We start from the raw sequence: 14,348 nt of genomic DNA on the forward strand, positions 1-14,348 counted from the left end.
CTGACTTTGTATCTGACCTTTTTATAAGGACACCAGCCATATTGGATTAGGGCCCACTCTAACAGTCTTATTTTAACTTAACCACCTCTTTAAAGGCCTTAAGTCCAAGGCCTTAAGTTCTGAGATACAGGAAATCAGGACTTCACCATATCAGTGTCATTATTAATCATAATTTAAAGATATTTGAAATCAGTTATTGAAAGTATGAAGTATCCAAGTAGAAAGTAGATAGATTTCATGTTTGAAAATGGTTGATGAGGGGCGACTGGTTGGTTCAGTTGGTTAAACATCCAACTCTTCATCTCAGCTCAGGTCATGATCTCACAGTTCGGGCCCCTTGTCAGGCTCTGCGCTGAGCTTGGAGCTTGCTTGGGATTCTCTCTCTCCCCTCCCCTTCTCTCTCTCTCTCTCTCTGTCTCTCTCTGTCTCTCTCAAAATAAACTTAAAAAAAAAAAAAAAGAAAATGGTTAATGAAAAGTCATGTTCATCTTGTACTCTTATTTAAAATTAAAATTTTAAACTTGTACTCTTATTTAAAATAAACCACTATAACAAAAATAATAGCATGGCTCAGAGTGCTAATATGTTTCATAGTATCTCTTTGATTACCTGACATGGGCCATTTCTAATGCCATGCTAAATATTAGAAATTATGCTGTGGGAAGCAGTAATGTCATACCACTAAAGTGATTAAACATGACTCTCCCAGGATGAAATACTTCCATTACTAAAATGAGGATTATGCTCATTTTACTCTCTTGAGAAGATTTTCTTCTAAGAAGGCAGGAAATCTCATAGCCATTAAAGCATTGTACAACTTCTATATTTCAAATGGGAGATCAGTGCATAAATATTTCTAACACCTTTAATCAAAAGAGCAATCAAAATAGCAGTTTTAAAATATACTGAATAAAATTTGAATGCTAAGTGCAATGAGGCCATAGGAGATTTTAAAGGTAAAACAGTAATATCACGCTTTGTAACGTTTCCCAGACACTAAGCGTGAAGTACTATCAGGGTTTTGAAAAATTCTATAAATAATGTTAAACCTCTCATAAAATATATAAGTCCATAAAATTAATTATGTAAAATAAAATGTGCATTTTTAAAACCCTTATTAGGGTTTCAAACCTCAAGAATGATAACTGTAATGGAAAAAAATAAATATGGGTGCAGTTAGTTTGTGTGCTTCCTCTATGGAAATGGAATAAAACAGAGATAGGTTCAGAAAATATTTTGAGTTTAGAATATGTTTATCAACCTAATGAGTATAGTGATCATCATACTAGCTGGATTTCCTAGTCAGAAGATAGAAAAAACTAACATGGTTTCTCTCACCCTCCTGCTAAATACATATGAAAATGCCAATATAAGACTCTAGCAAGTCTGAAAAGTAAAACTATCTGAAAAGCTCTTCCAAGAATTTAGAAGCACGTCATGCAATGCCCAGATGAGAAGTATAAAATAAAGGCCATATTCTTGCCCTTGGATGGATCATGAATAGACAAAATGTCAGTGATCCCAAAAGTATAAATGTAGGATGATTCCATTAAAAGTACTATTTGCAGGGCGCCTGGGTGGCGCAGTTGGTTAAGCGTCCGACTTCAGCCAGGTCACGATCTCGCGGTCCGTGAGTTCGAGCCCCGCGTCAGGCTCTGGGCTGATGGCTCGGAGCCTGGAGCCTGTTTCCGATTCTGTGTCTCCCTCTCTCTCTGCCCCTCCCCCGTTCATGCTCTGTCTCTCTCTGTCCCAAAAATAAATAAAAAACGTTGAAAAAAAAATTAAAAAAAAAAAGTACTATTTGCTACCCCATCCATTTCCTGGAACTAACTGTGTATTTCAAATGTAGAAAAATTCTTTTACAAAATGAGTTGTAGGAGGAGTCAGTTAGTCCCACTAGAAAATAAAGCATCTATAATTACGACAATGTGTCACTTACTAATGAAGAGAAAGACCAAAGAAATCTAAGGAATCCAGGAAAAGAGTCAAATATGTATGCACATGCCATGAAGGCAGCATTGCAAATCAGTGAACTTTTAAATAAGTGAGTTTGTATAAGTAGTCCCCCATAGGAAATCGGTAACCTTGGAAACGTTCTTCTTCATTTCATACGTATGGATAAGTTACCAACGGATCAAAGAACCATAAAAATGAAAGCATATAGGTATTAAGAAACCATGGGTAGATTTTTTAGCAGATAGAAGTGAGAACAGCTTTCCTGTCTCTACTCAGTGTTGCACAGGATAGTGGGAAAACCACGAAAATAAAACTCGTTTGTGAGACACAAGATGAACTTGATAAATTCTCAAAGTTCTTGTTGATGTTAAATTTTAGTGATTTCATGTAATAACAACACAGTGCTTCTTACTATTCAAGCATATAATAATTAAAGAAACTTATGATCACTTCAGCAGAGAACTGTGTCTACTTGTAGACTGCTAAAACATTATGGCTGCAAATAGGCTATTGGATTTTTAATTAAATGGGCTTATTTATCATAGCACTGTCTTTCCACACTTTCAATACAAACATTATAAGAAAGCATGGTGTTGGCAATGAATTACTCTTTTGTATCTTTGTCTTGACTCCTTATATCATCTAAATGTCTAGGTTTTATTTTCAGTCATTCTAAAATCTATTTTTACTGATAACATAAAATTTTGTAAGGGTAAATGATCACTTCTTAATTTGATTTCCTTAGGGATACAGGGATGGTTTATTTAATGCCGCTCTTACTCTTTTTATCCTATTCCAGCTCTTGCTACTTTTATCCATTTGACTGCAATGATTCATTAAACATCTAGAGTTCATAAGGATGACGTTGAAAGTGACAGACATTGTTTAGATGTCTTAGTAAGCCACACAGTCTTTCTTTGGGACTTTGGCAAATTGTCTCAATTCCTCCACCTCTAAAATAAGAAACATAGTAGCACAGAATTTACAGTGATTTTCTGAGAATGCAGTGAGGTATTGTGTGAAAAATACTTAGCACAGAGCCTGGCATATAGTGAGTACTCAATAAATACTAAGTGGTAATCATATTAGTTATTGTTATTAACTATGATAGGAGACATAAGAACATTTTCATTTCCTGAAGAACTAAAATTTAAAATTTGAAAATTTGGGGGCACCTGGGTGACTCAGTCGGCTAAGCATCCAACTTTGGCTCAGGTCATGATCTCACAGTCGTGGGTTCAAGCCCAGCGTCAGGCTCTGTGCTGACAGCTCAGAGCCTGGAGCCTGTTTCGGATTCTGTGTCTCCCTCTCTCTCTCTCTCTGCCACTCCCCTGCTCACGCTCTGTCTCTGTCTCAAAAGTAAATAAACATTAAAAATAAATAAAAGAAGAGAAAAGAAAAGAAAAGAAAAATTTGTAAGAATTTGGAGGCAGGATGTTTTGCGGAGGGGCCATTTTCTGTTTCCTTTCTTGATGTCTTTAATAGTTTAGTGCAGTGTTTTCATCTGAGACAAAATGGCTGAAAATCATTGATTTTATAACAAAGAATTTTTAAAAAACAGTATGTAGTCAGTAATCTTTTATTTTCTTATAAAGAAATAGTGTTATTCTTCAAAATAAAGGAGGACATCCCAGTACTTGTCCAATAGGAAGGATGTGCATGTTTTTTTCCAAGTGTGGTCACATGACCATCTGCTTCTGGATTCCGTGAGGAGCTACTTACACATGGAGCTTTTGGGCCCCAGCCCAGTCTGAATAAATCAGAATATATAGTTGGGGCTTAGTAAGCTCATATCTTACAAGTTTTGCAGGTGGTTCTTATGCAGAGCAAAGGTTGAAAAAGTCGAATCCGTTAGAACACAAGAAAATGCTGTTGGTGTTTCTGTCTTCTGGTTTTTACAACCTGGCCTTTCTTTCACAAATAAGCTTCAGCTTCCCTCATGGATCAAGTAAATAAATGAACAGGTTGCTGGTAACAATTTTGGTGCTCCAAGCAGAAACCTGGCACTGTTATGGTCTAGAAAAAAAAAAAAAGACAAAAAATTAAAGTGTCAAAAATTGCAGTACTTTGGCTTTTGGAAAATGTAGTAAGACTTGAAAAGACTCATGGGTTTTATGGTTCTTTTATCACTCTGGGAAACACAAGCCAGAATTCTCAACATTTCCTCATCCTTTCCAGCCTCTTCAGGAGAGGCTTCTTGCCTCAGGTTAAAATGTGTTTTTTTAATAGCATTGATGGCATTTGAGGAAAATTAGTGAAGCCAGTGAAGTGCCCTTATTATTTAGCATAATGCATTTTCTTGTTCTGAAGTGATTATGAAAAACTGATAACCAGTAAAAGAATTAGGAGATTATTTTCTGCTGTTAAAATTATACTCTGAAAATGTTTACCACATTAAAAATTAATTGTGTTTTTTACAGGAATCACATTGCCTCCTAAAGAGAATATAGATATCCCAGTGTTATTTATGCCCAACACTATGAAATTACACAGAACAATGGTCATTGTTCAAATGATGAGGGCAAATAGAGAAAGTTGGCCTATTGACAATTTTGAAGAATTAGACACAGAAATGAAAAGGTAACTTATATATATTTATTTTTAATTGTTTTATTTATTTTTGAGAGAGAGTGCACAAGTGGGAGAGGGGCAGAAAGAGAGGGAAACAGAGGATCCCAGTGGGCTCTGCACTAACAGCAGCGAGCCTGATGTGGGGCTTGAGCTCACGAGCTGGGAGATCATGATCTGAGCTGAAGTCGGATGCTTAACCAACTGAGCCATCCAGGTGCCCCCAAAAGGTAACTTTTAAATAAGGACATTTAAGGAAAATGATTTTATTTTGATTGGCATTGACATGATCACTTTCCTTTCTGTGTTATGTAACGTAAAGTCCATGATTTTAAATTCTCTGAAGTGTTGACATTTATATGTTCGGAAGAGGAAAATACATTTGTTATATGGGCATAGTATATATCACTTGACGTTCAGAGTGATTTGAAGTTCAGGGTGATGAAAAAGTCAACCTTAAGTATCATGTCAGTGAATCACAGAGACGTGCAAAGGACTCCTTTTTGACTGGGAAAACAGTTACTGCTGAGACGCCAAATAATAAATCTCTAGAGAACAACCTGAAATAGCTTGTCTTGGCCAACTATAGGACTTGTGATACTGGCATTTACCAAGTGATGGCACTGTGCCAGGAGGTATGACACCCTGAGCAAACACTGGCCTGACTACTGCCATACTGTGTCCTTGCAGGATGTGGGCCGCCTGTCCCTTCTTTACTTCACTGAATTTTAAGCAAACTCCAATAATGATCAAACTATGTTTTCTCTGCTTTTATAGTTTAATTAAATAACAATCTAGAAATCTTAATTAAAACAAAATTCTTCCTATGGGTGCCTATTTCTTTTCCACATTTTTTTAAAGTTTTATTTATTTATTTTGAGAGAGAGGGAGAGCATGAATGGGGGAGGTGCAGAGAGAGAGAGAGAGAGAGAGAGAGAGAGAATCCCAAGCTGGTTCCATGGTGTCAGCACAGAGCCTAGTGCGGGGCTCTAACTCACAAACTGTGAGATCATGACATGAGTCAAACTTAAGAATTGGATGCTTAACCGACTGAGCCACCCAGGCGCCCCTCTTTTCCACATTTAAAAAAATTCTTGGGTTGCCTGGGTGGATCAGTTGGTTAAGTGTCTGACTTCATTCAGCTCAAGTCATGATCTCACAGTTCATGAGTTTGAACCCCGTGTCGTGTTCTCTCCTGTCAGCACAGAGCCCACTTCCCATCCTCTATTCTCCTCTTTCTCTGCCCCTCCCCTGCTTGCATGTGTGTGTTCTCTCTCTCTCTCTCTCTCTCTCAAAAATAAACATTAAAAGAAAATTCTTTCCTGTGAACCCATTAGTGTCCATTCTGCCACAATTTTTACCATTCCTACAGTCAGGACTGCCTGTCTATTTGTGGATCCCAATGTAAAATGAAAATGTGGGGGCCTTTGTTCAAAATGGTTAAGAATTTCAAAGCACTTATCGCTATGTGTTAAACACGCATGGACCAATTCTAAACATGGGGTCCTCGTGCTATTTGTTGCACAGGTCACATGCTCATGCAGCTGGTCCTGCCTGCTGTGTCTTATGTTTCGTTTCTAACAAGAAAAGCCCATTTCAGCAATGACCAGAACCATGTCCTAGTACTGTTGTCATCTTGATGGTTTTCGCAAATGCCCTCTTTCTTTTAGCTGATATCCCCCCAAAAGTAAATTCCTTGTCGCCTTCTGAAGTCCTGTACTCAATGGCATTTTTGTGTTTTATGCCTCACCTGTGCAATTTAGAATACAACCCACAGGACCTGTGTTACCTCTGATAAATCATGTTTTAGTCATATCAATAAATGCCAATACTGACTTTTAAAAGTAGGGGGAAAGTTCTTCAATTTTAACTTCCATCTCATGATGGTTGTGTTACATTTTTCTTTGTGATAATTTCCCAGGGTTTGCTTTGATATGTTTATAACATTTGCAGAAAATGATTTGTATTTCATAGTTTTTCTCTACCGAAGTTTAAATTCATGAGCTGTGCTAAAATCCCATTAGGTTAAAAATGAATATTCTCTTTTATGCTAGTATTCAAAGTGTTCATAGTTTTTGTTCACTCTTCCTCATTTAATTTCTCATTAGAACAATGGGAACAGCAAGTGGAGAAATCCCAGAAATACACTGGATATACCCTATTCTTGGACTCCCACAGGCACTATATCCTAAATGCCCTCCAGGTAGGTATATTTTAGAATCCGGGAATACCAGGATTCAAAGGGATCAATCATAGAGGTTCCCTTATTCCCACCTCTTCTTATACAAGTGAGAGGATGAAGGTGCAAAGAAAGTCATGAACTGAACAGCCCTACTGATGGGAGCACTGGGACCGATTCTGGTCTCCTCACAGTAAGTCCAACGATCCTTCCACCAAACCATACCATGTCCTCTTGTTCTTCCAGTTGGTGAAACCTAGAAATCAGCTAAGATTGCAATAACATTAGCTTCAGGCCCCTGTAGCCCACAGTCGTGAGGCCCCCAGAGCCCTGCTCTAGATCTATCCGATCCTCAGGTACTTTGGTTCTTGGGTCACATTGTTTGCCAGATTCCAGCTTCTGTGCAACTTGAAGTCTCATCCAAGAACCATCCAATGGGGACACTGATCCCTCTATTCTCAGTTGTCCCAGACACTAAACTTGTATGATGTCCTCCAAAAACCGGTCAGAATGTACTCAGGGTTTCTAGGAGGTTCACTTCACTACCATATACACAACATAAAATCCCTCCCTTAAAAGGCCTTTCTCTTTCTCAGTGAGCTCTCTTTTTCTCCACATACTCCAAACTTCTCTCAAGCTTCCTTGTGTTCTCTTTCCTCAATACTCTTCTCACTTCTGCATTCCTAGCTTTTCTCATTTTCTTCCCACAGTCAGCCTAAGAAATGCAATTCCTCTTGGATATCCATAAAGCAACCTCTTACTAGGCCTTAGGCATAGTTCTTCATAACTAACAATTGCTGAATTGCTCAGCAGCACAAAGGGATATCTGTTTTGGAGCCCCCCCCACCCCCACTCGACCAACACAGATGAGCTGAAAGCAGTCTTGAAATTTTGAATTTTTCTGCTCCTTCTGATACCAACCTTTGGTAGTGAAATAGAGTTAGTCTTCTGCTGGCGTATATTATGTCACCACACTGAGAAAGAAGAGAAAATACTAACTTTTGCTTGTGGATAATAGCGTTTCCCTGGATACATTGAAGGCCAAGGTTACATATTTCCTTGTGTCATTTAATTTCAACGGGAGTAAAAATCCACATATCTAGCAGTACCTTTGACAGTAAATGTCATTTGTTTTACTTGAAGTATTTTTGCTCTTGAGTTAAAAAATTATCAACACATAAATGTTTCAAATATACTAAATTATCTTCTGACTGCTTCACAAAATGCCAAAACATTTCTTTTATTTCCTTCTAGAAGAAAATTGTTTGTATACTTTCCATAGAGCTGAACGGTTCAAAATTTATGATGCAGTCATCTGATCAAAGTGATGTAATAAAGCCTAGACATTACTCTGTTGAAATACTAAGAGCAGCGTTGCTGATGTTGATGGCAGACACAGTTTTGTTTTTCCCAGATTAAAGCTTTAAAGCAGGCTTTTTTCTTTCAGTCTGAAACAAAGCCTATGCAAACATAAAGGCATAAATTTCTTGCACAGTTTTCTTCAAAGAAAGTTAAGCATGCTGCAAAAACAGAAAGGCATTTTCCATCAAATCACTTCTCTTGGTAATTACTTGATTTTTAAATTAAGTATGAGTTCTATAAATAGTCTGTGTCGCGTTAGCACAACCCCGTAGTAACATCAGTGTTCTGAAACAGATTGTATGCCAGTTATTAAATCATTTTAGCAGAATTCTAAAGCCTATTCTAGTAATTATTTTTATCTACAAATGCCCTTGAGAAGAAAAAATGAGTACAATTATATAAATACATATTGCTTCCTTTCTGTACAGTCCATCCTTCATTCTTATGAACACATCAGAGATAACACATTGCTTTCTCTGCTCAGCTGTATCACCATCGATGTTTATTGTTTCTCCTCTGTTTTTATGTGTCTGTCATTCAGGTTATTCTTAAACCCAGGGTACTTTTGTCATTCTATGAGCCACCTTTTTTGTGTGTGTATTCCTATCTGCTCCTATCCATTGGGACAGATAATTGGAAAAGGACTCCTCTACTGTCACAGTGTGAAGACAATGGAATGTGAATCCACTGTGATTGAGAAATCCGTGCATTGCCAGGGCACTAATTTCCAAAGGACTTAGAGGGACAAGACCAGTGACATGATACTAATTGTAACTTTGATCACACTAATTTCCAATTTAATGCTTTAAGACTGAAGCTAATTAAAACCAAAGAAGCTTGTACATTTCCCTCAGTCATGTCAACCCTCTTAATCCACATCTTGTATTTCACTACTTAATTCTAAGTCTAAAATGTTCAATACCAACCTGCAAATTTTAGAATTAAAAATAAATTGATGTTATATATTTTTGTACTATAAATGTGATATGTATGGTGAAAACACATAAATTGGAGGACATTATCTAGTTGTACAGTTTAGATGATTATAGTATTATTGGTGCCACACAGTATAGTGCAATACATTTTAAAAGCTTTTTTGGGGGTGCCTGGGTGGCTCAGTTGGTTAAGCATCTGACTCTTGATTTCGGTCTGGTCATGATCTCACAATTTGTGAGTTTGAGCCCCGCATCAGGCTCTGCAATGTCAGCGCTGAGCCTGCTTGGGATTCCCTCTTTACTCGTCCCCTGCTCACTCTCTTTCTCAAAATAAATAAATAAACTTTTTTTAATAAATAGGCTTTTTTATATTATCATTCCCTTTTATCCCTTATATTAAGTTTATGTTTTATGTGCATCTGAAGTGATAAAAATATAACAGTTAATATATTTTTGAGAAACAATATTTTTATTTATGTGGATGTGGGTTCAGCTTTTGGCTTTGTCCAGCCAAGCCGAGGATGGCAGAAAGGATTACTCAAAGACTCTGTACAAGTCAAGAGAGGTGAGAGGGAGGCAGAGGGAAGTCTCCCCAAGCTGCTCTCAAGCTCCTTATTTATTTATTTATTTATTTATTTATTTATTTATTTATTTAATGTTTATTTACTTTTGAGAGAGAGAGAGAGAGTGCTCAAGCAGAGGAAGGACAGAGAGGGAGACACAGAATCCAAAGCAGGCTCTAGACTCTGAGTTGACAGCCCAGAGCCCAACGTGTGGATGCAGGGCTCAAACTCATGAAGTATGAGACCAGGACCTGAGCCTAAGTCAGATGCTTCACTGACTGAGCCACCCAGGTGTGCCAAGCTCCCGCATTTATTGAGCATACATTTAGGGAAACAATCAGCAATATGTCGGTGGGCTACGTGCCAGTAAGAACATATAGAAAACGTCAGAAAAACAAGTTAAGACCGGGTAAAATATTCCATGTGATAACATGGCCTAAGGACTTTATGAGCATAGGCAGGACCTAACCCCTAGATACACATTAACCAGGTAAGCAAGGCATGGCTGCTGTTTTCAGCAAGGCCAGAAAGCAGTGTTCTGCTTTGCAATGTATTCCCTATAATCTCCTAACCCAGGACATAGCTATTTGATTTCCCACATGTGGACTCTAGTATACTTGGCCCCATGATATTATAGAGCTAATGCCAAAGGAATACATTAATACTCCGATGTGTAATGAGTAGTTGTACATAGAAACAACATTTTGGTTTCTCACAAGATCACTGACAACTTCTTCTATACTTGATATAAGAAAACATTGAAATTTAATTTATATAAAAATATATAAAGTTTTAATGCTATATGTTAAATTAATATGTAATTAAAATTTAACATTAATTTTAAGTACTTCATTAAATTTTATTTTTATCTGTTAGTGTATTTTTTGTAAAGATTTTATTTTTAAGCAATCTCTACACCCAACATGGGGCTTGAACTCACAAACCTGAGACCAAGAGTTGCATGCTCTACTTACTGAGCCAGCCAAGCGCCCCTATTAGTGTATTTTGTAAATTTAAAGCAATTCACAAATGAGAATCAAAATATTTTACTGAAATGATTTAAACATGAATTTTAAGGTACAAGTGAATAAATAGTAGGAAATCTTTTTAAAGTGTTATTACAAAATAAATGTTACAGAACTTATTTTTAAAAATGATTTGAAGGTGTTTGCTGTAATATAATTTTATAAGTAGAGTTTGGTAATTACCACAATGGACATACAGATAGCTGAAAGATTCATGTGTTCATGACTACCAGTTGAATTACTGACATAACTAGGTCAGTTCCTGAATCAAATTTTACATCCTAATATACTCTTCTGAAATGCAGTGTGTACCTTCCAGTACCTCTTGTCATACTATTTTTATATATTATTTAATATTCTTATTTGCTTCTAAAATGTCAATGTATATACATATTGCATGACTGTGTGTGGTATGTGTGTGTGTGTGTATTAATGCCAGACACAGTAAGTCAAAGTATGCTAAAGGATATTTTTCATGACATAATTCATTTTCTTCCATCTCAACTGGAAATATTTCTCTCCTGTAGTTGTTATAAAATGTCAGTCCAGGAAGCGGGTAGAAGAGGAAGTGGAAGTCACGCTGACTGGTGATTTTTTTGGAGAAAATCCTATCTTAGATTCAACAGATTTTGTAGTGATTCCAAAAAGAAATTCATGTAAATTTGACGAAGATGTGGACGGTAAGAAAACGACAGTCATGGATATCAAAAATGGTAATAAGTAAGATTCAGTTTCCTTAAATTGCAGGATTATTCAGGTACATGAAAATCCATGCCCAGTATTTTTCAGTTACAATATGTCATTAAACAGTGCCCCGCAAGTGTTCAGTGATGTTTGTTTTCTTCACATAGTGGCTATTTCCAAAAGGAAAATAATTATAGTTGTTAATGGATTTATAAGAATCAGTTATGATTCTGTCATCAGTGAAAAGAGAAAAAACTGTAGAAACTGTAATTTCCATGTCCCTTCAATTTTTTATTAAAGTTTATTTATTTATTTTGAGAGAGAGAGAGAGAGAGCAGGGCAAGGGGCAGAGAGGGAGAGAGAGAAACCCAAGCAGGCCCCACACTGTCAGCGTGGAGCCCGACTCGGGGCTTGAGCTCAACTCCGGGCATGAACTGGAGATCATGACCTGAGCCGAATCAAGAGTTGGACACTTAACCGACTGAGCCATCTAGGAGCCCCAGTGCCCTTTCAGTTTTAATCTCTTCCTTTACTCTCTCTTTCTAATTTAAAGAACATGATTCAAGTCATGTGTTGCAGCTTTAAATTCAGAAATACAACCTGCAATAAAATGTTCCTTATTTAGGGGCACCTGGGTGGCTCAGTCAGTTAAGTATCTGAGTTCAGCTCGGATCATGATCTCACGGTTGGTGAGTTCAAGCCCCGTGTGGGACTCTATGCTGACATCTCAGAGCCTGGAGCCTGCTTCTGATTCTGTGTCTCCTCTCTCTCTGCCCCTCTCCTGCTCACACTCTCTCTCCCTCTCTAAACAATAAGTAAACATTAAAAAAATTTTTTTGCAAGTTCCTTATTTAAATATATCGAAAATGTGACATAAGTTAGATGTAATCCTCAAATAAATTTTGTATAATAATCCCTCTGAAATTTAAAGTCTTAAAGAAACTTTCACAAAATTAACATGAAGATCTGGCAAAATCAAATCTCAGTGATGCAAGATCTGTTTTTCAACTGTCTTCCAGATGACCTAAAGTAGAATTCTCCTATTTCACGTTGAAAGGGAAATTTCCTATGACAGTATTTTATTAAAATCAAAGGGAAAATCAATGTTTATGTATAATTTGAAAAACCAAACCAACCATGTAATTAAGTGTGAAATTTCTGCAGAAACAAAATATCCTCCATAGTTTTCTCATTCATATCTATAGTTTTTTACTTTACTCTCAATATTACTATCTTTGTGTCTGATTTAATTATTTCTGTGATAAAAGAATATAAATGAGATATAACTGAAGAGAGTGCTAGAATACATGAGTATAGAAGGAGTATACAAGAGAGTAAAATAGTTTTTAATTTTTTATAATAGTGGCTATTTTTTAAATGTTTATTTTTGAGAGAGAGAGAGAGAGTGTGCGCATGCACACGCAAGCCAGGGAGGGTCAGAGAGGGGAGGACAGAAGATCCAAAGCAGGCTTCATGCTGTCAGCACACAGCCCAGTGTGGGGCTCAAACTCACGAACTGTGAGACCATGACCTGAGCCAAAGTCTGATGCTTGACCGACAGAGCAACCAAGGAGCCCCTAGTGGCTATTTCTATTAAATAATAAATGCTCATTTTAAACAATTCAAGAAATTTCTGGTGATATGGATAGCTGCCCACAACTCAAGTCAGTCCTACTCCAGTGGTTGTTACAACATAATAAATTTGATATTTACCCCTTGTGCTTCCAGCCACACCTGAGGGATGGAAACTTGCCAGGAATTTAACCAGCTATTTTAACCAAGACCAAATAACAACAAGAAACAAGACAGGCTTATTTCTCTTTCACATGAGAGCCTAGACTTGTAGGAGGTCCAGGGAGTGTGGTGCCTATGTCCCCTGAGATCATCCAGGGACCCAGGTTCCTTTTCTCCCTTTGCTGCACCATCCACTATGTTGTCCTCATCTGCATGTCAATTGTGCAGGGACATCTGCAGTGGAGAGTATGCTGGTTCCCTTTAAAGCTGTGACCTGAAGATGCCCACGTCATTTCTACTTGCATCTCATTGGTCAGAACTCAGTCATAAGGCTACATCTCACTGCAACTGAGGCCGGGAGATGTAATCTCTTTGTCCAGGCCCAGATGAAATTACCAAAAAAGAAGAAGGGAAAAACATAACTATTGGGAAGACAAGGAGCAACTCTGCCGTAGTGTATTTACTATGGACTGGTAAGATCTATTGTCAATCCATCCCAAAGTCCTTACTGGAAACTTTTAATACGTTAAATATTTTTCTGGGCCTGGAAATTCATACCTCCCATCTCTCTCCTACCATGAGACTTCTGTCCCCACTCTTTAGGATAGAGTTTCAGTCACTTTCTTGGCAACATGTCAGGTGTCCTACTGTTTAGCTTCGTTTGTTGAAGTTGTAAAATGTAAAGCTGAGGAGTTTTGTTCTTTGGTTGTTTTTTTTTTTTTTTTTTGTCTGCTTTTCTCTGCATGCCTACCTTTCTCGTCTCTTCTCTGGCCCACTTTCTCTTCCTACTCATCAACTTATACACATGGCTCAGTCATGATCAGTCAATCCTCTTTCTCTTCCAAACACCCTTGGTGTCTTCCAAAATAGATCATTCAAACTAGGGTTTTGTTCTTTGCAGACAAGCATTCTGAGAGTAAATATAGAAGCAGATCTGGAAATCATAAATATTTCTTAAATGAATCACAAGAATGTCAGGATAACCTGTCCCCCCAGCCCCCCCCCACAATCTCATTATAAGATTTGGAAGGTAATGTTTTAAAATCTGGAAATGGAATTATGAAATGAGGACCTATGTTACATGTACCCAATGCATTTCATAAAATCTTTGGAATTACAAAAAAAAATAGTTCACGCTAATTATTATCTTTTTATTTACTAGCTAGTTATTGATAATATGAACTATGTGATTGCACAGTGAAACATTTAATTTTAATTATGTTAATTTATTAGATATTTCTTTTTTCTGTTTGATTGGATTTTGGTTTTTGTAATTGCAGGAATGTCAACTTACTCATAGACTGTTTAAATTTATAAAAAATGAAATAAATTTATATGAGGA

General features: G+C 37.1%; 1 protein-coding gene across 1 annotated transcript in view; it reads left to right on the forward strand.

Annotated features, from left to right (window-relative positions):
- CFAP47 (cilia and flagella associated protein 47) overlaps nt 1-14,348 on the forward strand; it is a 543,896-nt gene that overhangs the window by 476,342 nt on the left and 53,206 nt on the right. The window contains exons 59-61 of the mRNA XM_042974584.1: nt 4,377-4,536; nt 6,633-6,727; nt 11,116-11,268. Of these exons, the coding sequence (XP_042830518.1) occupies nt 4,377-4,536; nt 6,633-6,727; nt 11,116-11,268 (408 nt within the window). The remainder of the gene's footprint in view (nt 1-4,376; nt 4,537-6,632; nt 6,728-11,115; nt 11,269-14,348) is intronic.

Source organism: Panthera tigris, chromosome X (genome assembly GCF_018350195.1).
Source record: "Panthera tigris isolate Pti1 chromosome X, P.tigris_Pti1_mat1.1, whole genome shotgun sequence".
NCBI lineage: Eukaryota > Metazoa > Chordata > Mammalia > Carnivora > Felidae > Panthera > Panthera tigris.